The 24,654-nt window shown below is 46.0% G+C and overlaps 1 protein-coding gene across 1 annotated transcript in view; it reads right to left on the minus strand.

The window, feature by feature from the left end:
* The window catches only part of SLC6A5 (solute carrier family 6 member 5), a 90,692-nt gene that overhangs the window by 26,892 nt on the left and 39,146 nt on the right, over positions 1–24,654 (minus strand). Inside the window, exons 2-7 of the mRNA XM_054699345.1 lie at positions 17,682–18,245; positions 15,072–15,210; positions 12,395–12,526; positions 11,873–12,046; positions 4,369–4,510; positions 1,018–1,150 (exon numbers count right to left, since the gene is read on the minus strand). Coding sequence (XP_054555320.1) covers positions 1,018–1,150; positions 4,369–4,510; positions 11,873–12,046; positions 12,395–12,526; positions 15,072–15,210; positions 17,682–18,245 — 1,284 coding nt within the window. The remainder of the gene's footprint in view (positions 1–1,017; positions 1,151–4,368; positions 4,511–11,872; positions 12,047–12,394; positions 12,527–15,071; positions 15,211–17,681; positions 18,246–24,654) is intronic.

The raw sequence follows: 24,654 nt of genomic DNA on the forward strand, positions 1-24,654 counted from the left end.
CCTGTCCAGGCTCTCCCCCCCCCCACCTTAAGTCATGTAAGGGGCAGCACGTAACTCAGGCAACCCTGACAAACCTTCCTGAGTCCCCCATTTAAGTCCCTGTGGTGCCAGATTAGATGGGGGGAACCCCTGAGATTGTCCATGTGCCCAGGGAGGAGACAGATTGGTCTCTGTGGCTAATGAGTGCTGGCGTTGGGTGAGGGATATGTGCATGCCTGAGAGGTGGCACATACCTATGCCCCCAGAACCTTCAAAAATGGATTATATGGAACCAGAGTAAGCCCTCACCCAAAATTGGATCAAATCCAACTCCACCACCTCTAGTCCAAGAATCCACCATCATTCCTTGGCCTTAAAGACATTTTGAGTTCCATCCTGACATGTGAAATGACCCTTATGACTGAGCATTATTGGATATTATCAACTTGACTGGTTAAGTTTTTAGTGGGTTTTTTTCTAAAGCATCAGGAAAATGGGGGAGAGCACTGAGACCCTTATAAAACCCAGTGTGCCCTAAGTTCTCCTGGACTACTTACCTCCACGGCTTCCATGCAAGTTCCTTCCCATCCCAAGGGCCAACCAAATGCTCTCTCAGCAAACAGCCAAGTATTTGTTTGCTCAACCAAAACTGCACTGGCAGGACTGTCATCCCTTAGTCAGCAGTACTAATGCTAGAGTTGAGGGACTAAGTCCTCTTAGGAAGGTCCCATCTGCAGAATTTAGTGGCAGTCCCAGTCAGGAAAGGAAGGACACTTATCACGGTAGTGCAGTACCCCCACCATCCATCAGGAGCTCTGCACATATTGTCTCATCTAATCCTTACAACAGTCCTGAAAGAAAAGCATTATTATCCCATTTTACAGACAGGCATGACGACAAGTTCCCCGAGCTCTCAGGTCCAGCATCTCAATCCCACCCACTCCGCTGGTCTTGGTCCCCACTGTTCTTCTGCCTGCTTCACGACACAGCCAACCTTGAGTGTCCCCAGCTTTCTGGTGGATAAATGTAAGTTCTTACTTTTCCTGAAGACTTGATTCCTTTTGCCAAGGACGCATACACAATTACCCACGCCAGAAAGAGGCAGAAGGCCAGTGGCCACCTGATCTCCCCTGGATATTCAATCCCTGCAGAAATCTTCAGCACAAAGTACCTAAGAGTTGGAAAGAGAAAGGAGGGAGGTGATAGTCTTCAGGCATTAATCTTGCAGCAGGGCCAAGATTCTTGAACAAACCCAGCACCCTCACTGTCCCCATTGGGACCTGATCAGATCAGGTAGTGATAGATTTGCTGATCATGGCTTCCACCCACACTTGTCTAGAATTACCCTGCTCTTAATTATGTCTGGAAGCCGCTCCTGCCCCCAGGCTGGCTTAGTACAAGACCGTCAGCCCCGCAAAAGGACACCTGCACCCCTATGTTTATTGCAGCACTATTTACAATAACTAAGCTATGAAAACAACCCAAATGCCCAAAAATAGATGACTGGATCAAGAAGATGTGGTACATATACACCATGGAATATTACTCAGCAATCAAAAAAGATAAACTCATGCAATTTGCAGCAACATGAATGGCGCTGGAAGGGATCATGATCAATACAATAAGGCAGAAAGAAAAAGAAAAATACTGGATGGTCTCACTTATAGCAGGAATGAAGGGATCCAAATAAGGGATCAGGGGAAAAAACTAATTATAATAAAGTAAAAATCAAAATCAACGGCAACTATAAACCAGAGATATTCTGCAGTGGGGGAGAAGGGAGTAGGATCAAAACAAGGGTGGGAAGAGCACAAGGGACCATGGTGATAGTTCACGGGTGAATGGGTGGTGGGAATTTCACGGGGACTATAACCAAGGTGAAAATGCATACATTGTACAAAAATGAAAAATGATGTAAAGATATATGACAAATAAATAAATAAATATTTCTAACCTTAAAAAAAAGCAAAAACTAAAAAAAAAAAACCTGTCAGCCCCACCATTACCTGGAGATGGTGGAGGGTGGAGAAGTACAATGAATTCAACAGTACTGAGGGGCCCTGGTACAGCCACCCACCAGGCATTACCAAGGATGAGGTCTTTACATAAAGTCACACCACTAATAAAAACTGTCAAGGATGATTTTTGTGTATTTTCTGTATTTTTTCTACCCTATTATTAGTGATTTTTTTGATGGTATTTGTATACTTTTAAATCAAGGAAAATCAGTACAGTGTGATTACACTAAATGACTGGAAATGCTGGTCTATGTTTTAGTTTAAGTGGTACTTGACATGTCCCACAGCTGAGGTTGTTGAAATATCCAGGCAGGGCTGAATGGGTCTTACTCAAGGAAAAAAATCAGAGAGAACCAGCTGCACACAGAGGAGCTACTAGTCATCTATATGTGCTGAAGTATTCAGGGTCTGTCTGGTGATCTCCATGTTCCTGGCAAGCAGCTGTTAGCCTGACAGGGGGCAGGCAGCCTCTGCCTGGGACAGAAGGAAGTTGCACAGACAGTGAGTCCTGATAACAGACTAGGACAATCATTTCGATTCTGCAACAATCTAGCCAGGCATCCAGGATGAAAGTGCTGTGTTTGCAGGTTGATGTTTTTCTGTGACATGAACAAAGGACCATACAGAATCCAGATTCTCTAAGACTAGTAATGGGGGACCAGAATGTTCTGACTTGCTGAAAAGGATGAAGGTGGCAGCACCATTCCTGGGCTAGCCAGCAATGTTACCTTCCAGACGGTTAGCAAATGAATGCTTTCACAATAAGGGTGGTGACCTCTGTGACAACAGAGCCTCTCTCAGTCTCTGGAGCCACCTAACCCAAGAGTTGAGTAGAGGTGACTCAAAGTAGAACTGAAATGGGCTCATATATTTCCCAAGCAATGAAAATGACCCTTCCAATAAAAAGTTCCCCCCCAAAATGAGTAGATGATTTAGTCAACATTTCTACAATAAGTCAACCATCTTGACTATTTCATGCTTTAATAAAGGATCTGGGATGAGCCCCAAGAAGATCCTAATAACATCTCCTCTTAGAAACTAAGAACCCCCAGAGAAGTAGTAATGACCACCAAAAGCAGATTTACAAATCATTTTATAATATACCTTAACTGCATGGATTATGTGCCCCGATTTCCTCTGACCAGCAGGTCAGACTCAGTTTCTCAGTACTCAGTACTCAAGGTGAACCAAAGCTCACCCTCACTGCTCCTACAATATCTTTAGAAGGGATTATGTCATCATTCAGCCTAACTGCCCCTTCTGTCTTGCAGAGCACAACCATGAACTTCTGAGTCCCTATAGATGAGAAAATCTAGAATAGGAATTAATGACAATTGGGAGAATGAGTGGAGGTACGACCAGTTCTTATCACCTGGGTGAAAGTCCTAAACCAGGAAGTCCCTGACATATGCATTTTATTGGGCCCCAAAGTTTTATTTAAATTGGTCTGCTGACAATTTTATGGGAGAGAGACATAAAAATCTGAATTTTATTCTCAACTTCTCTTATAAAATGAAAGCTCTGACAGCAGTAGCCCACATTCCCATAAGGCAGGGATCAGTGGGAGCTGAGCATCAGCAGCCTGCCTCCTACAGACTAGACACACAATCCCCACCACTCTCTATTGTGTTACTCAACCTTCACTCATTTGCCTGGCAAACAGGTAAACCTCTCTGTTGAGTCCCTGAACACATTTGAGTTTATAACCTTTGACTTAAGGCTTAACTAGAGAACATCTTTTCTTTATTCTCTGTTGAACTGTCAACATTTACTTCCTTACAAAGTAAGCCCATGAACATTATTTACTCTTCCTATGGTGGTTGAGGATTGTCTGATATCCCTGAACTTCACTCCTCAATGTGCAGCAACACAGGTGTCGTTAGTACAGAAATAAGATGAATCTGTATTTCTTGAAATTAATTTGGTTTTTAAATTGAATCTTTGACCATGATTTGTTTTCCAACCTTTTGCCTCTTTTCCCTTCTCTAGTACAAAAGTGTGTGTGTGAGCGTTGAGGGAAGAGGGGGACAAGTAGTGTGGGGACACGTCAATCAACTGAACGTCTGCTTAGATTACACTTGATGAGTTTTGCCATGTTTTTGTCATAAATATCATGAATTACAGTAGAACCAATCCTCTTCCCACCAGCACTCTGCTCTCCAAGCTCACAAGACACCACAGTCTGCTTGCAGAAGCCAAAGCAGTGTGGAAAAAAATGCCCTCCCGGATGACTCGAGTAGGTGGGGAAGGTGGAGAGGGAGGTGACCCATCCCTCAAGCCACCTCTGCCTCCAGTCTGCAAGTTAGGGCATTCATCAATTCACTGAATTTTTTTTAGAAAGTAAAAATTGCACACACAAAAGTGACCTTACTTGAAATACTCTTCACTTCCACTGACAAATGTCTTATTAGCCTGGCTGGTGAAGTTAACCATTGTCAAGTTGGGATAGGCAGTCATGCAGAAAGTCGAGTTCTTGATCTGTATTTTGGGATGGTCACCGATGACACAGGAATCTGTTTAGGAAGGATAGAATGAAAACAATGAAATCTGTACAGAAAATATATGTAATGCTCTCTTGCCATTTTAAAAGCAAAAGCCAATAATATTTGCCAAATATTGGAGAGCAAGGTTTGGAAATTATTAACTGAACAAAGTTAAATGTAGATGAGCCACAGAATTGTACTTTACCGGGGCCTCCCTGGTGGCACAAGGGGTTAAGACACAACCTCTGAAGCTCTCTGTAGCCAATGCAGCACGTGTTTGATCCCCAGCCAGAGAGTTACCCACACGGCACAGCAGACCTCTCCTGACTCACCTGCTGCTCCCTTCAGCAGTGTATTTCAGTCTGCCTGTTCTGTTCCCCACTCTGTCTCTGGTGAATCCTCTCACACACACCCGCCCCACATCTCTGGCCTGTACCCCAGTTCTCGTATGCATAAATAAATAAATCTAAAAAAAAAGAATTGTACTTTATCTGTCATGGAACCCCCAGTCCCCACAGCAGTGCCTGGACTGATAGCAAGGGTTCTCATTTCTGAAACATTCCCTTTGTGGCTATGCTGTGCTAAATACTTTGCAAGCATTATCTCCTTTAACGGTCACAATAGCTTATGCTACAGCTGACTACAACCCCATTTTTAAAATAAGGACAAAGGCTCAGTGGTTAAATAACTACCAAAATCACCAGCTAATGAGGAAGTAAATCAGAATTCAAATCCAGACCCTATGACTCCCCAGGAAACAAATGGCTTGCAAAAATGAACTTAATGAGACATAAGCAAACCTCCTGAAGGGCTACTGCAAAAAAAAAAAAAAGTCTAACTAATAAACTCACCATGAACACACTGGATCGTGACCGAGATACGGTCAGTACTAAGATACGTGTGCCATGTGCTTTCTGCAAACTCCCGTGTAGCCATGCAGTGTGCTTGTGTGCCTGCAATAGGACCTAACACGGTGGTTCTCAACTGAGGACAGACTTGTTCCCCTTAGGACACTTGGCAATATCTAGAGACATTTTTAGTCATCGAGTTTGGGGAACGGCGTGCTACTGGCATCAAGTGTATAGGGGCCAAGGATGCTGCTAAATATCCTACAATACATAGACCAGCCCCCAACAACAACAACAAAAAATTAATCAGTCCAAAAGTCAATAGTGCTGAGGTTGAGAAAGCCTGACCTAGACTGAGCTGGAGAGAGATAATCAATTATGAGAATCTTAGTATGTCATGCATTATGCTGGACAATTATTATCTCATGAAATCCTCATGAAACCTGGGACCTGCATATTATTATCATCATTTTAAAAAGGAAAAAGCTGAAGTCTTTCTGGTCATTTTACAATGCCTCTCTAACAGCTTTATAGATATTGATCACCTGACAGATATTATAAATAAAGAGACTAATCCTGATAGGAAAAGACAGTATTTTGTAAAGTAAAATAATAACAGTTATATGACAATTACCATGTATGGTTTTAGTGCTTTATATGAATTAACTAATTTAAGCCTCACATCACTCCTATGAGGCCAATAATATCATTGTCTCTACGCTACAGATAAAGAAAACAGCACAGAGAGGTGCAGTTGCTCGCCAAGATCACACAGCAGAAGCAGGAGGCAAACAGGCACCTTTCTTGCAGGCCATGTTCTTAACAACTCTAGTGTGAAGCAGAGAGCAGGGATCATGAATTCAAACACCTTCAGAAACCAAGCTGAATACACAAATGAGAAAAGCATGACAGGGTAGTAATAATGAGTGGTGGAGATTGTGGCAAAACAAATAGTGTCACACTTATCCAGGTGTTCTGGCAAAAGATGAAGAGAATCTGGGTATTTGCATGATTTTTTTTAAATGTTGGAAATAGGTCAGATTATTTTTAAATACCAGGTCCCTCACCCCAACCAAAAGACTTTGCATCTAGATCTGGTGAATGGACTGCTAATGTGTACCGCCTATGGAATAGCAAAGTGGATAGGACTATCCACTTTGGATAGGTTTTAGTCCAACTGCACTAGCCCTGAGAACTTAGATGAATTCCTTTATCTGTCCAAGCCTCGAATTTCTGATAATAGTTTTATCTATTATATAATTATATATTATTATAAACTAGTTTACAAGTTTGTGGTAAGAACCAAATCAAGTGAGATGGTGAATGAAAATATTTTATACAATGCCAGTATATCATAGTTGGACTCAACAAAGTTCAGCCACAACCAGTCATCATGTTATACCTTTTTATGGGGCATGGTGGGTTTTGTTATATCTTCTCTAAGTTTCACCTTTTTATCATTCTCAACATCACCCTCCACAATCCCACTTGCAGCCATAAATCACCTACTGCCTCCCACACAGTCCTCAGAACATTGGACAAAAATTGAAAGTTAAAACAATCCCGTCCCTCAGGCAAATTCTTTAGACCAGGGTTTTCCAACAACAGTGCTGCTCACTTTTTGGACCAGAAAATTCTCTATTGTGTGAGGCTGTCTTGCAGAATATTTAGCCACCTCCCTGGTCTCTGCTCTAGATGCCAGAAGGATCCACCCCCAGATGCGACAACTGACAAATGTCTATTAACCTTGCCAAATGTTCGGCAAAATTTCCCAGGTTGAGAACTACCACTCCTTTAATGAAATAACATCGAGTATCAAAGGGATTCCGTCCTAATAACTATCAAATATTTGCGGAGGAAGCCTTTGATTTCCCCAGCAGGAGCTTGAAGGAAAATTAAAGCACCTCCCACACATATCCCTTTTCTGTAAGCACAGAAGTTCTCACACTCCTGCCCAAAATTACGTTCATGCCCTAAGACAGAGAAGACTGCCAAGCGGCGGGCAAACGCTTGCTTCCCAAACTGCCATCATGAAGCACGCGGGCAGCTTCCCTAGAGATTGTCTCTGACGTCCCGGGATCACTGCTATCCGCAGCAGCACAAGGTCACGCCTTTCCTCTGCTGCACTGCAGCAGCGCTCCTTGCAGCCTCGGCTCCCCTGCAATACCCCTTCCCACCATTGGGTGGCAGAAGCGTGCTTCCCAGTGCACAGCGCCTTCAGGTCGGCCGGCAGAGCTGTGATGGGCCGGCTAATCAGAGAGCTCCGCGGCCCAGGAACCCTGAACAAAGAACAGCGATAATGATCTGCTAAATTGGAAACCGTTGGAATGGGATTCTCTTTACTCTGGCAATTATTAATAAATGAAAGTCCATGAAAGACTGGGGAGAAAAGGAATCATTTAATTAAAGTTCTAATGAAAATCAAGCCATTCCAGAAATAGAAATGGTATTTATGTTGTTGCCATTTTAAATGACCCAGCTAGCTCCTAATTTCACAAAATAGTCACTGGTCTCACTTGGCAGGACGTGGATTAGCCGTTTCCATTACAGATATCTGGAAAGTTGAGCTCCCCTAAAGGAGACAGATTCTTTTACAACCTGCACCTTAAACATGGGTTGCAAAGTCAGCCTCTCCCCAGGGACAGTTAAGGCTTTTGTCTGGGCTGGAGCAGTGTAGGACCCTGGAATCTCCATGGTGTGGCAAGGATCCCAGGGAGTATGTCCCTAGCAGTGCTGAGAAGGAACACGGGATAGACACCTCCCTGCTATGATTGAAGGTGATAATGCTCTCTGTCTAGCGCATCTCTCCTGGGATCAGTCGCCTGTGATCACAGGGTAGGGTGGTTGTGGGCTTATGAGGGAGAAGGTCAGCCTGGAGGGTTGTTTGTAGAACATTGCACTAGATGGAGTTTTTCTGTTCTCTAAGCAAGCCTCTCTCCAGTGACCATTTGGGAGAGAGTTTGGGATCTCTGAGGGTCTAGACTCCCAACTTGTCGGGCAGAGCAGTGGGAATACCAAGTCTCTGCCTCACCACCTTTTTTCGTCACCCCAGGACCAATACTTCCAGAAGAGATAGTATGGCCTTAGTAATGGTACACGCTCATGCGCAGACGCAGATAATGTGGAAAGGACAGATGGAGGGACTGCACAAAACAAAGGTGGGAACTGACACCTCACTTTTTAATAAATAAAAAATCTAAAGTGCTGGCTAAGGACATAAGGTTTGCCCAGCCCTGTCCGAATGCTACCAGGGAATAATCAGAGTAAAAAATGTCCATTGTCTCTCTCTGCCCAGAGATCGCAGTTTTTAAGGTTTGCACCAATTGACTAAGAGCTTAGCTGTGTAATGCCTTTGTCTTCATATTTCCTGGGTTATTATGAATCAGACTGGAAATGCCACCAAACCAGGTGCCCCCACCAACATGCCTGCTGCTGTCAAAGTGCTCAGTTGCTGTAAAATACATAAAATATAAATACATAATATACAATGTGTGTCCACTACAGAAAATGTAGAAGAGAATGGCCCCAAATCTGCTGGTTACCATTTTGTAGACCTTCCTGTGTTTTTCTAACTATACACATATTATTTGAGAAAAAAATAACATATTTATATGTACTATATATCTGTACACAGCTTCTATATTTGACATAATACGATGAGGATTTCTCAGTGTTTCATACATATTCATTTTTAATTGATTCATTCTTTTTTAATAATGCACTGTAACTTAATTAATTATTCATTAATTTAAATTTTTGTTACAAGTTTAAGTGCTTCTAGTGTTTTCCAATACTGTAAATGTGACCAACATGAACAATCCTATATAGTTCTTACCTGTATCTCTGACTCCCCTATCATGCCCAAGCCTCCCATTCCCAGAAGTAGAATTCTAAGTCAAACTCCTATGCAGACAAGCTTTATTTCTGCCCCCATAGAATCTCAGCTACAAACACTTGTTCCATGGCATACTGAACTGATATCACTTTGCTGGGACTGGTGTTATAGAACCTGCCAGACCAAAGACTCCTCATGTACCCTGAATAAGTGAGAACCCAAATCTGAGAGCTGGTTTGACTTGTGACGCACAGACTGACCCTTCTACTCTCTGAGCTGACAATCTATTCTGTAACCTGCAAAAAATGTGATCATGTCACCTGCTTCTTGGAATTCATATGATTCTTATTAGGAACAGCAGAGACATCATTTATGAAGCTGCTTTGTAGGTTAGGAAACATTTAATATGGTGATTAGTACCATGGCAGGGGGGATGGGGGCAGTCAAACTTGGGTTTAAATCCTGGGCTTATCACATAGCCCGGCTCTATGAACTTGAGATCCAGTTTTCACCTGTAAAATAGACATAATAATAGAACCCATATGTTATACCTGACTTCTATATTTAACATGATATGGTGTCAATGTCCCCATGTTGGTATGTTGTCCGTCTTAATTAATGTGGGTAATATGAGTAAAAAGGTTTAACAAATGATTATTGTATAGTAAGTGACACTTGTTAGGAAGTGTTAAGGCACTGCATAAATATTAGAGGATATTGTTAGTAGAGGAGAATGGGGCCTCTAAACCACCATCCCTTCTGCAGCCTGCTGATCTAGGGGTCCCTGAGGGAAGTCCCAGGGTTCCAAGTTTCCCATGGAGTCTGAATGAAGGCAATACTCCTCCTCCAGCAGATAAAACCCTGCAAAGTGACTTCCCTTCCAGGCACAGTCTGGAAATGACAAGCAGTACCACAAGGATGACCTTGAGGTATTTCTCCATTCCATACTCCTCATCCTAGAAAGTGCACTCTGCCTAACGTGGCTACCATTTTGGGACACCTTCCTGGGACTGGTAGTTGGTTGTGAACTTGTAAACTTGCATGTGGGATTCTTTCAGCAGTAGACAGTGACCCCTGATCTAGCTGGGACAGTTGGGCAAAGACAGTGGGACACTCCATTCCAAAAACAGTTAAGGACAGCCTAATTAAGGGATGTGGGCAAACCCAACCTAGCGCTTCCTACCTTTGGTGTATGTGGAGAACTTTGGAAATACAGATTCTAAGACTCCATCTCCAAACAGTATGATTTAACTAGTGTGGGAGGACCCTAAGTAATATTTTGATTTGTTATTCTTCAGGTAATCCATCAACATAGAGACTGTAGAGTCGAGGATAGTGAGGCCCAGAGAATCTAAGGGACATTTATTCTTGGTCACAAGGCTAGTGAGCCTCTCAGCTGGGAACCTCCATAAATTCCCATGCCCCATTCCTGAACACTGCCAGGTGCATAGGGTCTGAATTGAATGGGCATGTAGATCTCCAATTTGATCCAAAGTCTCTCTAGATAGAGGCTGGTTGGGGAACATATGTACATTTCAGGTCTATAAAAATACTCCAATGTGAATCAGTGTCTTTAGGCATAAACTTCTTTCTGGGGGTGTGGGAAGGAAGAATTCATCTTTCTTTCCTAACACACTCAAAGGATTAAATAATGGCCTAGTTCTACAGCATGAAGACTATTAGGGTAAAAGAGCAGGCTTGGGGGCAAACACTAATTGCTGATCACTTACACAGAGATCATAAGATTCTGACCTCAGCACAGACCTATCTTAAGAGGAATAGCAGATCTTCCAGAAAAGAAGAAACTACTTGCTTATTGGTACCCATTAGAATGACCAGAGCCTTCAAAACTGTCTGTTACCAGTACTTTCTATTTGTGAAGTTTCCTAATTTTCTAACTGTTATCATGTCCTTTGTTTCTCCTTGCAGCAATCCTGTGAGAAATAGTTTTTATTTCTATGTTTCAAATGAAGAAAACTGAGATCCAGAGAGAAGGAGCTACCTGATCAAGACACACGGTCAGGGGCAGAGATTTCTTATAGACCAGGAAGCCTTATTGACACATCTGCCCTGCTCCTCACAGTACTCTCTTGCCTTTGACTCAACAAGCTGGTAGCTTCCTCCAAATCTTCAAGTCTCTATGGATTTGAGAGATGGTCTTGAAATTGTCTTCCAATAGCAACACTCCCTGATACCCCAGGAGACGCCCCTCTCCTGGCTACTGCACCATGCACATTTCTACCATGTCTTCAGGCTAAATGACTGTTCTCACATTGATTCATGTACTCAGCAGTATTTTATGAGATGCAGACCCAAGATCACGATATCATTCTCCTAGAACCTAGGACTTCACCACATTTCATATTGTACCATGCATAGGAGACACCTGGAGACCATGCCAAAAGGCCTATTTCCCAACCCCACCCAAATGTAATAAATTGGACTACTGGTGAGCCCATAAATCTGCATTTTAAGCAAACACTCTAGCTGTTCATAAGCAAAAGCAAATTTATTTTTATTACCCTTACTCTGGGCCATGAGCTCCTTAAATGTAGAATTAAGGATAGATGGCATTTTTAAAAACTTCTGTGCTGCAGCATCTAGAGTTGGGTCTGGCAAACATAATATGTGTGCACTTAATCTTTACTTGATGAATGAATGAAGACTTCCAAAAACACACACACCTAAAATAGGTATAGTCAAACTTACCTAATAAAAGTTTGGTTTTATCTTTGCATTCTGGTGTGTTCCAAGGGTTGTTGCAAGAACCCCAGGGCAGAACAGACACAAAGGAGGCAAACAGGTAGAAAAGAGTGTAGCAAATAATCACATTGTAGTATATGGCTATCAGGACAGAAATGATCAGCATTGCGATGCCACAGCCTGTGGAAGCAAAAAATTCTAGGCTTTCATTCCATCCCAAATCCTATGGAATTCTTAGAGTGGGGCATGGGGTGGGGACCTAGGTCGTGAGTCTCTATTACAGATACTTAAACTTAGAGTGGAGTGGGCTCTGTATCTAGCAGGGACATTGAGGCATGCTGGCTGGTAGGGAACAATGCCAGAGGAGAACTTGGACTAACCGTCAAAGGGCGCCAGAGGTGGAACTGATCAAATAGGAGAAGGAAGAAATGTATTCTACTGATCACAAAAGCAGGTATCCCTCCCTGGAGCCTTGTGGTTCCCAAGGGCAGGTTAGGGAGAGGAGGTTGGGAGGCTGGGTGGACTCACCTTGCAGGGCTGGGATGGCCTTCCACACAGACACTGGCCCCTGGCTGGCAAACTGGCCAAGCGATACTTCTAGGAAGAAGATGGGCAACCCGGCCAGAGCCAGCATCATCAAGTAGGGGATGAGGAAAGCACCTTGGAAAGAGAGAGTGGGAGGTAAGAGCCCAGGAGACCAAGGCAGGGCTTCTTGGCCCATCTTTACCCTCTGGGCTAGGAGCTGCCTCCCTCTCCTTCTCTGGGAAACTTCTGTACTCTAGCTCAATAGCAGGCACACTCTAAAGGGCCCTACTCTAAAAAGTGCAAGGGTACCAAGCAAACACCCTCTTTTCTCGATTCCCCACTGGACAGATCACTAGGGATCGTCTGCTGGTCGGGGTTTATTCTTTTCTCTTTCCTTATTATATTACTCAATGTCTCCAAATTAAGCTCTTCTGGCATTCAACAAATTCACACCTTGACTCACCTCAGGAGTCAGATTTGGTGGACTCTTATTGGCACTTCTGCCCTTTGATAATATCTGCTAAGTTAGACTCCAGGAGTCTGCCCCTAAAATAACTTGAGTTACCTGCACACCTTCTGCCGGCCAAGGTTGTGTCTGCTCTGCCAGACAACCTACCCTTCCCCCACCACTGCAGTTATCATGCACTTTCAACCTCCTTCTCCACAAAGAAGTCCCTTCCATTCCTCCTGCTCAACACAAATGCTTCCTCCTCCAAGAAATCTCCTCCCCGTGTCTTCCCTCAGTACCTACCCCAGACACTTGACAATATTTAAGTGGGTGTTTTATCTCTTTTAAATTGTGAGCCCCTGATGTTGACCCTTCATCTCTTTATTCCCCAGAACACCCAGAAAAGAGCAACTATAGCTGGTAGGCCTTGCAGACTTGCAGAGGATTCCTTGTGGTATTTGGGAGGAGCTTGGGAAATTAGCTCTACTCTTTGTAAAGGTTTGGACCAGGAAGCCTGTTGCCTGTGTCAGAGTCAAATCAGGGACTAGAGATGCAGGAGCCTAGAACAATGTGCTGGAAAGAAGGGAAGAGGATCTCTCTCTAGTCTAGTCTTTTTGCTCGACTTTCTCCCAACTTCCTGTCCTGCCAAAGGGCTTTTCCTGCCAAGGTGTCTCTAAACAAGACATTTCTGCAGAGTAAAACAGAGGTCCAGGTTTGTCCTCTCCTGACAGAGTTTTAGAGAAAGATAGGGATTGTGCGATCCTTCCCTCTACTCCCGCGAAAGGAGAGACAAGTTCTCTATCCAGTGCTGGGGATTGCAGGGCCCCGGGCCCGCAGTGCGGAAAAGGCTGTCTGCCCCTCCCTGCGCCTGCCAGAGTGGAAGCCAGAACCACTGGCTTTACGCGCATAGCCCGGTGCTTTGCTGGATCCCAAGCAAGTAAATTGCTGCCACTTTCACTGTGAGACTCCCCTTGGTCGGAACTTCCTCCCCAACCCAACCCCCATCCCACCTGGGCTACCCACCCTCTTTCAGTCAAAGGAATAGGAACCGCCCCCGCCCACTTCCTGCACCCTGGTGGGGTCTCTGTAGGGAAAACCAAGCAGAAACCCAGAGGGCCAGAGGATGTGCCTGCGTTTGTGTGGACATTCTCCTGTTTCCAGGGCACCTTGATTACTAAATGCTCTTCATTCCTCATAAGTGCTTATGAATGTGTTCTGATTTGGAGGGTGGTGGACAGCAGTCACAAAACTTTTCCCTGTCGCTGCACTGGTCTGTCCCAGTGCACCAACTCCCTCTTAGAGTCCAAGGGGAGACAAGGGGGAAAAATAAAACAAGCTGAACCTAAAAGGGTGAGGGACACATTTCTAGTCTCTGTAATACAGCTGAGAAGCTGTGAGAGCAAGCCCTAGCTACAAATTCCTACTCATGGTCCACCTTTCAGTGAAGTTGCAGGTGAGGGTCCCAAGGCACTTCAAGGAAGGGAGGTCAAACAGAGGGAAGCTTGAACATGTCAGGCATTGTTCTCTCCATATTGGGTGGGTAGACAAGAAGTACACTCGATCCCAGAAGGTCCGCAACTGGCACATGCCTTCTGGAGTGCTCCCATTTTCCTTTAAATGTGGCTTCTTCCACCCAGATGGGACCAAATAAAATTGAAACCCCACTTTTGCTAAATGACTGTGCTAAAATATGCCCTGCTTATGCCTAAGGGAATTTTGAGAGGCTACCCCAGCCTCTCTCCTCAGGCCTTTCTGGTTCTCCTGGAGCCTGTACTCTGTACCACTCACTGCTCACTCCCAAGGTCTCTGCTGTCAGATCTCCAGCTTACAATCTTAAAATGTCCTCAATTCTGGTGTCTAGGATCACACAACTATTGGTTAAAGATGTTTGGGTTCAAGTCATACCTGAATTCTTATCAGCTATCATAGTCTGAACTTCCTACATCATTGCCACCTGGCCCAGGACCCAGGTCCCCAAGCTGGGCAGTGGGGGATGTGAGGAACCACCCTTCCCCTGGGCTCCATCTCCAGATAAAAGTGTCCTGGATCTAGTGCCTACCTTAAGGTGGCTCCTGTCCTCTGAATTCACAAGATGCCTGCAAAGGATGGAGCTGGAGTGTGAGGAGGCGGCCCTGAGCCTCCCTGACTGTGCCCTTCCAGGGGCTCTGGGTCCCCCCAACCCGAAAGTACCCACCCGCCCTGCCACAGGTGGAAAGAGCTGAAAAGCCATACCTCCCCCGTTCTGGAAGGCCAGGTAGGGAAACCTCCAGACATTGCCCAGCCCCACTGCATACCCCACCATGGACAGGATGAAGTCCAGTTTGCTGGACCAGTTCCCTCGGGCCTTATTCTCATCCCCTTGCTCGTCCTCCTGGGGGCGGAAAAGCACATTGTCGGATAACAGCCCAGGTAGGTCCACAAGCAGGCCCCATTCTGCCCCTCCCCCCTGCTGAGGGTCTTTCCCAGCAAGCAGGCCCCCACTTTTCAACTGAGGATGCAACGGCAAGCAGGACCCCAATTCTGAAAAGAGGATGCATCTACAAGCAGGGCTCTCACCCTCTCCCCTGCACTGACAGTCTTTCAGCAAGCAGCTCCCAATTTTTATCTAAGCATCCATCCTAAACAGACTCTGGGCCCCCTGTCCCCACAAATCCTGCAGTCAGGGCACACCAGCAAGCAGCTTTCCCCAAACCTTGAACATGTAGGTTGATTGCAAGCAGGTCCCTCCATCCCCAACAAAGAGTTCATTTGGCAAGCAGGCTGGTATCATGCCTACAGTCCCCAGCAAGCAGGTGCCTAACCAACCCCTCCCACCACCAGATAAAAAAACCCTCCACACACGCCTCCCCTTTCCTTGGAGTCTGCACTAAAACAAGAGAGCTGCAATGCCTAAAGCCAGCCAGAGCCCCTGCCTCACTTTCTCTGCCAAAGCTTACAGGCAGAACCTGCCTTGATGGCTAATTTCAGCTCAGGGGCAAGGGATATGACAGGAAGTATTTAGATAATGGGGTTGAAACAAGAGGGAAACTGAGACGATGGGTATGATGAGAGACAGAGCAACTAAGACACTGAGTTCTGGTCTACTAGACCAGTGGCTCTTTACTGATAGCATTTGGATAACCGCAGGAAGACACTTTGTCTCTGAGCCTGTGTCCCCATTTGTAAAATGGGGCTTCCAGTTCCAACAGTCTGTTTGTCTTTGGGGCTTACCTGAATCTGAAATGCAGAAAAAGCAGAGGGTAAAGCTACCTCAAAATAAACTCTGAAGATGTTCATGGTACCTGGACACAGGACAAAGCTTCTAGGGACCCAAGCCACTGCATGGCTTCCACCACCTCAGCAACCCTCCACCTCATACTCTAGCAACCTGGTGTGTCCCACGCTGTCTAGAGGCATGGGGGATAAAAAGGCAGTTATCAGGACAGGGAGGAAGTCTAGAGAAAAGATGCGGGCTGAAGTGGGTGTCCGAAAGGCAAGAGGCAGCCGAAAATGGGCAAATACAAGGCTTCACCTATACTGAGCATCTTTACCATCCCCTATTCCTCTCCCTCCCCACCCCCTGCCACCCGAGCACTCACCCCACCCCTTATTCTTTCAGGGCTAGAAAGGGTGAGAGTTCCACCTCCTTTTGCCTTTGCCGCACTGCAGAGATTAAACAAGGCATGTGAAAGAAATTGTCTGACTCCACCAAGGACCACACTGCTGGACATGTGCTGTGAGAGGAGGTTACTACTTACAGCCAAACGCTGCAGAAGTGGGCCACAAAGCAAAGGGGTAGAAGGGGGGTGTCTGTTCACTTCTAGTTATTGTAGCAGCTGACTGCTTGCTGTGAGTAGGCCTGTGGATAATATGAGTGTGTGTGTGTGTGTGTGTGTGTGTACACAAACACTAAAGTGACTTAGAACAGGAAGGCTTTATAAACCCGGAATCTCATATGTTCTGGTACCCTCTGCTGGATATGTGCCTAGCCCTTGAGCCAAGGAGAGGAGAGGGGATAGCAGAAGGCAGGCAATGGGAAGGGAACTGCTGAAGTAGGTGAAATAGGACAGAGGAAAGAAAAGATCAGAGGAGGGAGAAAGACAGGGAGATGGAAGAAGGTAAAGCCTGTATGGGAGAAGGGGACATGAGCAATACTGCCTTGCCCCTAACCCAGAACTGGAATTTGCTTTGCATTTTCATATCTCTGTGAATATAAAGGACCAAATGCAGTAGTGGATCCAAATTTGTGGGGCTTGAGCTTACACATGTAAGAGAAGAAAAAAAAAATTCTTGAATAATGAAAATACAAAAATCTGGTGACAAAATTGGGTACTGGATTTTGGAAGTGCAGAGGCAAAAAATAAACCCTGAAACTTAAGCCTCAGAAGTAACCTAACCTAAGCCTGCCTCTCATCAATTGAGTTCTCATGTGATGAACGACAGCTTGCACTGCAAAGGTTGCAGGATTTAAACTATTGTCCATACTAGGCTTTTCTCTGCATTCTCATTTTCTAATTATGAAAACAAATTCAAATAAGACCCAGTCATTGGCAAGCGGTATCTGCATAACGGGGTAGAAATCTCTGTCTCGACTACTTAGTGAAACTGCTCTCAGATTTCCACTATCACTGAGGGAAGGGGCAGGTAAGGCAAATCCTGAGGTCACCATCCCTCTGGCAGGGTCACTGCAGCCCTCAAGCCCTGAACTGGCCACCCCAGCAAAGTGCGAGCTTCCAGAAGCCCCAAAGCTACCTCCCACATCCATTACCTGGCACTGCCAACCAGTCTCCCCATCAGCACACGTGCACCCGCCACCACCCAACTTGCCTGGAACTTCTGGGGAGCTGGAAGTGACCGGCTTACCTGGGTGGTAGCAGTAGCCGTGCTGCCTGGGAGCACCGACGTGATTCCATCTGTGCCCAGCACCACCGTGCTCTGGCTCATATTCACCCAGCCCACGGCTCGGGTATTGTTCCGCTCCAGGGTACCCTTGCCCACACTCACGTTAGCATCCCCCTCTGGGGCGCGCAGGGCCGGAATCTTACAATGCAGCGCATTGCCAGGCCCAGAGCCTGCAGAAGGAGGGGCGCCCTGAGCCTCCTGCGACTCGCTCCAGTCCCGCAGAGTTGCGGAAGCCACTGGCGCCCGCTGGCTACTGAATTTGCAAGCCCCCACTCCTGGCTGCTCAGCCTCGCAGGCTTGTGCGCTGGGGTACTGGAAAGTTTGGGCACCAGTGGAAACCGACCGGGTCACTCGTGGCGTCGGCGGCATGGCAGCGGTGGCAGCTGCAGCTGCGCCAGCGGCAGCGGGAGGCTCCTGCTCTGGGCTCGTCCTGGGCGCACATGGGCCATCGTGGGGGCCAGGGGCCACAGTCACCTCCAGGCTGTTGGCAGGTTGTTTATTCATTTCCTTGGGAGCACCGCAATCCTGCAAACACAACGTGAAGTTCGGCCAAAAAAAAAAAAAAGAAGAAGAAAAAAGAAAAGTCACGACAGCTTTAAGAATATCTGTACCTACATGGAGACATGCTCATGATTCAGGTCTGGACACAATATCTAGGGGACAAATTGGAATCTGCATTGCTTTCCTTCTCCAAGAAAAACTGTAGTCAGTATTTCTCAATTTGTCCGTCTGGTCAATAATCAGAATTCCTAAAGAAGCTAATATTCCTCTCCCTGATGGATTGTGAACTAAGAAAATATGAAGAAATGATTTTTGGATGTGGGGAGGGTAGAAATAGCCCTACAGTCATGAGCTCCCCGCCCTCTTTGGATTTCACATCACGGCTGTAGGGTACCCACATCCCGATCACCATTGTAGAGAGATTCTTTAATTTTCCGCCCCATTTCCTTTGTCATTCAACAATGCACATTCCTTTTTTTTTTTTTCCTTATAAGCAATAGACAAGCTGAGGCCACAAAGCTGATGGCATGGCACCTGCTATCATCGTTTGAGGCCAAATCTGTTGTGCATATCTCAGTGCCCCAAAACCCTCCCCAGCCTGCCAGGTAGCAATGGCAGACACACAGATCACAACCAAAGTAACAACAAAATCCACCACAATAATAAATCAGATTTAAAAACACAAGATGGTAACTAGTTTTTCTATCTTATAAAACCTACATAAACTTCTAGATTCTCAGATATGTAACAGAATGTGCAAAGTTTTTTTCATAGCCACCCCCGCCCCCTGCTCAGGAATAACTATTCACAGGAGTCTAATATCCTCTGCACCCTTACTCTTATTTAGGAGACCAAAACTCACCACTAATTTTCACTTGGTTTCTCCTAAATGAGGTTCCAATGACAAGACCTGCCAGTGGTGTTTTTTTTTTCCCCTCTGCTCCCCCCCCACCTTCCATTATCTTTCCAGGATTTGCTAAATATTAGCAACCAATAATTTCTACTACCCTGTAAAAATAATCACATTACCTTCACCTCTACCGCATGTCTCTCATCTAACCTTCTTTTCAAATGCACAGATCAGAAATCCTTGTTATGCACCAAAGCTAAGTATTCTGGGTCCAGCCAGCATTCCTATCTCAATGGCCTCCAAGACCCACAGTGACTGGTATCAGCACCTGCATCCGGAATTTCAGCACCGTGGACAGTGTCCAAATTACCGTGGTTGGGAGACCCTTCCAACCTCTCAGCTGGACAGCTCTGGAAACTGCTTTCCGATCTCAGGCGATGCTCATAAGTAGAAATACCTACAGTTTCGAGAACTGTACTCCCCTCCCCTTCCAAAATACACTGCACATTTCAAAAAGAAATATACAAACGAAACTGTCTTTCCCACTCCCACATTCACTTCTCCTCTTGAAAGAACAAAAGCAAACACTCACCATATCTGACACGGGCAACAGATTGAACCGGTAGAGAGTGAAATCCGCAATTGACAAGGCTAGCTTTGGCTCTGGGTAGAGAGGCGCTTTCTATATCTCCTTGGAAAAGGCCGGGTTTGCGTCAGTGCAAAGCAAGGTGCCCTTCGTTTGACATTTTCTTGATAATACAAGTTTGATAAATCATTACCCCCTTGGATTCAAGTTTTAAAGGGACAACAACCGAGAGTAAGCTGGCCAGTTGTCACTGGGGCGAGAGGGGGCTGCGTGTTCTGCGTGACTCATGTGGGTCTGATTACTAAACCAAAAGCGGCTGGGGGGATGACAGAAGTTTTCCTCCTCCTAATTAAGGGAAACATGGGAGGGACACGTCCCACTGCACCCAAGCCGTCAACGAAGAGGTTTGGGCTACCGACGTAGGTGCGGGGGAAGGAGTTAAATCCCTGTGATGTTTCAGTTCTTTCTTTTCCACTAAATTCCGTTGCAGCCTTTCCAAATCTGCAGGCAGTGGATTCTGCAATATTACCCTCAAAGGGTCTGTGCATAGCGTCATAGCTCTGCAATGTCTGGCGCACTCGGGTCTTGTTTTCTAAGGGTATTTCCACAAGCTTGAATGCGGATTTCAGATATGGCCCTGCCTTCCCAGTGTTAGAGCCATCCTTGATTTTGGCTTTTAAATTGAGGTCTAATATTTGCATTACAATACTATTTCTATTAACACAATTAATAGAAATTATTGAGTAAAATTATGACTGTTCTCGCTTTGTTTACATTCCTTTAAAATATTTTAGAGAAATAAAAAGGAAATTATTTTCAACACTGACCTGGTTCTTAGGTCATTTTCAAAAATCAAAGGAAACTCGTTCTTGCTTCATAGCCCTCTCAATAAAAATCCATTACAACTAGGTCTGATTTGGAAATATGCGTTCTTAGAGATCCTCCAAATTATGAGCAGCAGCAACCAAGAGGTAGGGCTGGCCAACCCAGAAGCCACGGGAGGACATTCTACCGTCCTGCGGTCTGCGGCAGGGTTGGGAGTGAGAAGAGGGGATAATGGTTAAACAGATGAACTTTCGTCTGGGTACAAAGCAATGGTGATAGTCATAAGAAAGGAAAACATCTTTACAAAGAAGATGTAATTTGGAGACGAAAAGGGATTCTTAGCAAAATGCTTCACATTTCTCCCTCCTGACCAGCCTAACTAGGGGGAACTGCTGGCCTTTGGGGTGGGGAGCTATGGAAAGCACTTTATCCCCTCCCTGCTGCCCACAGCAACCCAGCCCACAGCCTCTGGGTCGGCGCCTTCTTACACTGCTGGGCCGTCCCCAAGCGGCAGGAAGACAATGTCTTGGGGCCTCAGATGGAGCTGCTGTGGCAGATTGCGGTGGGCGCCTGGGGCACTGCGGGGCCTCTCCCACCTCCTTCCAAGCTGCCAGAACAAGCTTGGATGCCTCTGCTCAGAGGTTAGCGCGCTTGGCCCCTGTGAGGGAAGCCGGCTGGGAACCAATGGTCTACACTTTGATGGAAGGAGACCTCCTTTCCAGCCGTCTCATTGTATTTGACATTTAGTAGATTCTCGATTATTTTCAACACTGACCTAAGTTCTCTATTATTTTCAACACTGATTGTGCTCATAGGCAAGAACTTCCCGCGAATTATTCTATTTAGTTTGATAACAATCCTTGAAAATCTCCCAATTATAAAATCGGGGAAACTAAGGCTCAGAAAGTGATTTTTGAACTCGAGAGAATCTCCCAACCTTCCTACACTGCTGTCCCAGGAACCAGTCGCGCGCTCTCTGGAGGCGGGAGCGGTCAGCGAAAGGGAAGTTAGGGAGACTGGGGTAGGGCAGAAAAGGGCTCAGGCTGGAGGAAGGCAGGCAGAGGCGAACTCCCGCTGGGGCGCATTCTTATGGATGTGTGTGAAGGGGAACTGCCGGGTTCTTCTTCCTAAACAAACCTCAGTTTCCACAAAGTCAAACCAGAACGCGAAGAGTGTAAAGGGCAGCCCTGACAGACCCTAACTCCTGCACCACACAGCGCTCTCCTAGGTCCCGGGAGGCCTTCCTCTGGGGCCCCTGGGCTGACATCCAGCAGGGGAAAGTCACGACTTGAAAAGATTCCGACCAGTTTTCTCAGTTTGCATATGATCCATGCCCGCCAAGGGCCGCAAGCTAGAGGAGCTTCCACCCGCTCACCCACGTTCCAGGGCGCACTGACGTCGCAAGCGGGGGCGGGAGCCTAAAGAAATGCGCGACTGGAATACACCAGGCCTTCTCGATGGCCGCAGTTGAGGCCCAGGGCCAAAGTGACGCCCCAGCTTACACCCTAGGCCTGACGTTTCGCCTGCGGGCCCTCCCCAGCCAAATGCGCACTTGGGTTTCCACGTGGGGCGGTGGCACGTCAGGTCCTTCCTAGGCGGTGACTCGCCTGGACGGCTGCGGGGGTGGGGCTGAGGAATGGCAGAGGAGCAGTTTTGGCTTCCCACACTCCCCCCTTTTCCCTCTCCCCCCTCCCCTTCCAACCTCGTGATTCTAGAAAGGAGGGGCTTTGTGGAGATAGGAGGGAGAATGTGGACCGGGAGGCCTAAAGGGTTGGCAGAGAAGTCAACGCCTGGGAGAGGGGAGAAGGGGGGTTTAAAAGAGGGATGGAGGGGTGCACATACCCTGTCGGGATAGTTGGGGTTCGTGGGCAGGAGAGAGCATGTGGAAGCAGACTGCCCCAACCAGCCCCTGGGCAGCTCATTGCTCATAAGGATGTGGAAACATGCTGGAGAAATGCTGAGAGTGGATCCGCCACAGTAAGGAAGAAAAGACACAAACCCACTGAGGCAGGCAGGCCTCCGCCCCTGCCCTCAGAGGCTGCCTGTTCCCAGTGATAATCCAACCTGAAACGAGATTCAGCAGAGGGGGCCATAATTCCACATCCATCACCCCGCAGCGGCTTGGTGGGAATTAGCCAGTCGTTACAGACTTAATTACTTTGTCAAAGATGAAAAATAGTAATTGATTTTGCCCTCTATCACTTTGCACCCCAGCCCCCCTTATTTATCTGCTTATTTGCAGATAAGCAAATAAATATTTTTGAAAACTCTAGACCACCTGACAGTGTGTGAGTGAGGGGGGTAGGAGGGTTGTCAGCTACAGAGGCCATCTGTGGCAGCCCTGATGCCATTCTTTGTACGAAGACATGGGGAGCAAACTGGAACTCAGGCAGGAAAGGACTGGGGCTGGGGTCCTTGTACCTGCAAGCTGGCCCCCTCTGCAATAGAGCAGAAGAGATGAGGCAGGAGAAAGTCCCCTTTTGGGATAGGAGCCCCTGTTCTGGTGTTAACCTGAGGCTTACCTCACCAGCTAGCTTCCACCCCGCTCAGGGCTGAGGCCGAGGAACTACTGCCAGGCCACTTTGATAGAAAGGAGAAGAAATTTGCCTAAGGTCAGCAGGCAGAGTCAGGATTTGAGCTGAGGTCTGTGTTGCCTCTGGTGGGCAACACAGTGTGGGATATAATATAAACACCTTTATTGTTGTCTGTGTGACTTTGATCTTGGAGCCATAAACACCAAAAAATTCTGCAGGTAAGGACACAAGGGTTCAATGGGTTTTAGGTAACATTGCCAACCTAGTCAAGAAGCCATGCAGTATTTTTGTCCTACTTGCCTACTACTGCCCAGTTTCACTGCAGTGCTGTTCTGTGCTAAGAATGTGTGCTCTGCAGACAGATTTCACTACCTCCTAGCTCAGTGACCTTGGGGGAAATTCTGGATTTTATGAGAGAATAATAAGAATATTAAGCTGCCTCAAGAATTTCTTGAGGGTTACATGAGTGTATTTGTGAAATGCCTAGACTGGGGGAGGCTCCCTGGTTTGCTTCCAATAAGCAATTGTTATTATTCAGTCTGGACAAATCATCTGTTTGAAGTCCCTCATATTTAGCAAATAAAACAGTTCCCTCTCCCTGGTCCAGAGGCACACACAGACTAGAAAGCCTTACAAGTTGATAATCATTGTGCAATACTTCCTTCTCCTCCTTCAGTGGGTGCAACACACAATAATTGTTTTCATTAAGAGAAAATTAGGGGGCATCCTGAAAAAGTGCTCAAACAGAGATTGCTCTGAGTGTGTCTTGAGGCAACCTTTTGTTTAGCTCACCATAAACCTCAACATAAATGACAGGCACTTAGAGTTTTATAACTGGCTTCATTGTCTACTTCTCGACTACTCCAAACAAGCTTGCCTTACCAGAGCATTTCAGAAAAGTCTTTCCTGGGAAATCTGTGTTTTACCTTGGGAACTAGTCCATATGCAAAATGTAGGTCCAAAATCCCAAGACTCAGACAGGCAGGATGCTTTTTCCTGAGTCAGCAGTAGCGATGAGTCTCACTTCACTGCAGCAAAACACAGGGCAGTGGGCGCAGGCGCAGAAGCAGAGATTTAAAAACAAGCTGCAAAGGATTCAAGGTCATCCATAGTGCCACATGCCTGCTTTACCACTGGGAGAACCAGTTCAGGGAAGGAAAGTTAATGCTCAAGGTCAACTGGAAAATTAGAAACAAAGTATAGCAGCATTTCTTCTTTAAAAGGAGGAAGAGAGGAAAGAACTATACTATCCTTTGATCCAGCAATCCCACTGTTAGGAAGCTACCCTAGAGACTTAACAAAGCATAGTATACGATTGTTATTATAGTCCAATTGATAAAAATAGGGGGGGGGAAATCCACATTAGCTCAGTAGTATGTATATATAAAACATGGAATGATTCATACCTGGTAAAAAGAATGATTTATGGTCCCACAGTTGACATGGACACAAGGACAGATTTTCATGAGTTATTGACAAAAGCCAGATATGTGGATAACATGTATAGCATGATCTCATGATGTGGTGTGCATGTGTGTGTATCAGTAAAATGGGGAAGCACACATTAGGTAACATCTAAGGTTACTTGTGGGCAGTTTGTATACTGATGTGAGTGGAGAGAGGGGCGGTAAGCAAAAT

Source organism: Talpa occidentalis, unplaced genomic scaffold, assembly GCF_014898055.3.
Source record: "Talpa occidentalis isolate TD23 unplaced genomic scaffold, MPIMG_talOcc4v2.1 talOcc4.3, whole genome shotgun sequence".
In the NCBI taxonomy this organism is placed as follows: domain Eukaryota; kingdom Metazoa; phylum Chordata; class Mammalia; order Eulipotyphla; family Talpidae; genus Talpa; species Talpa occidentalis.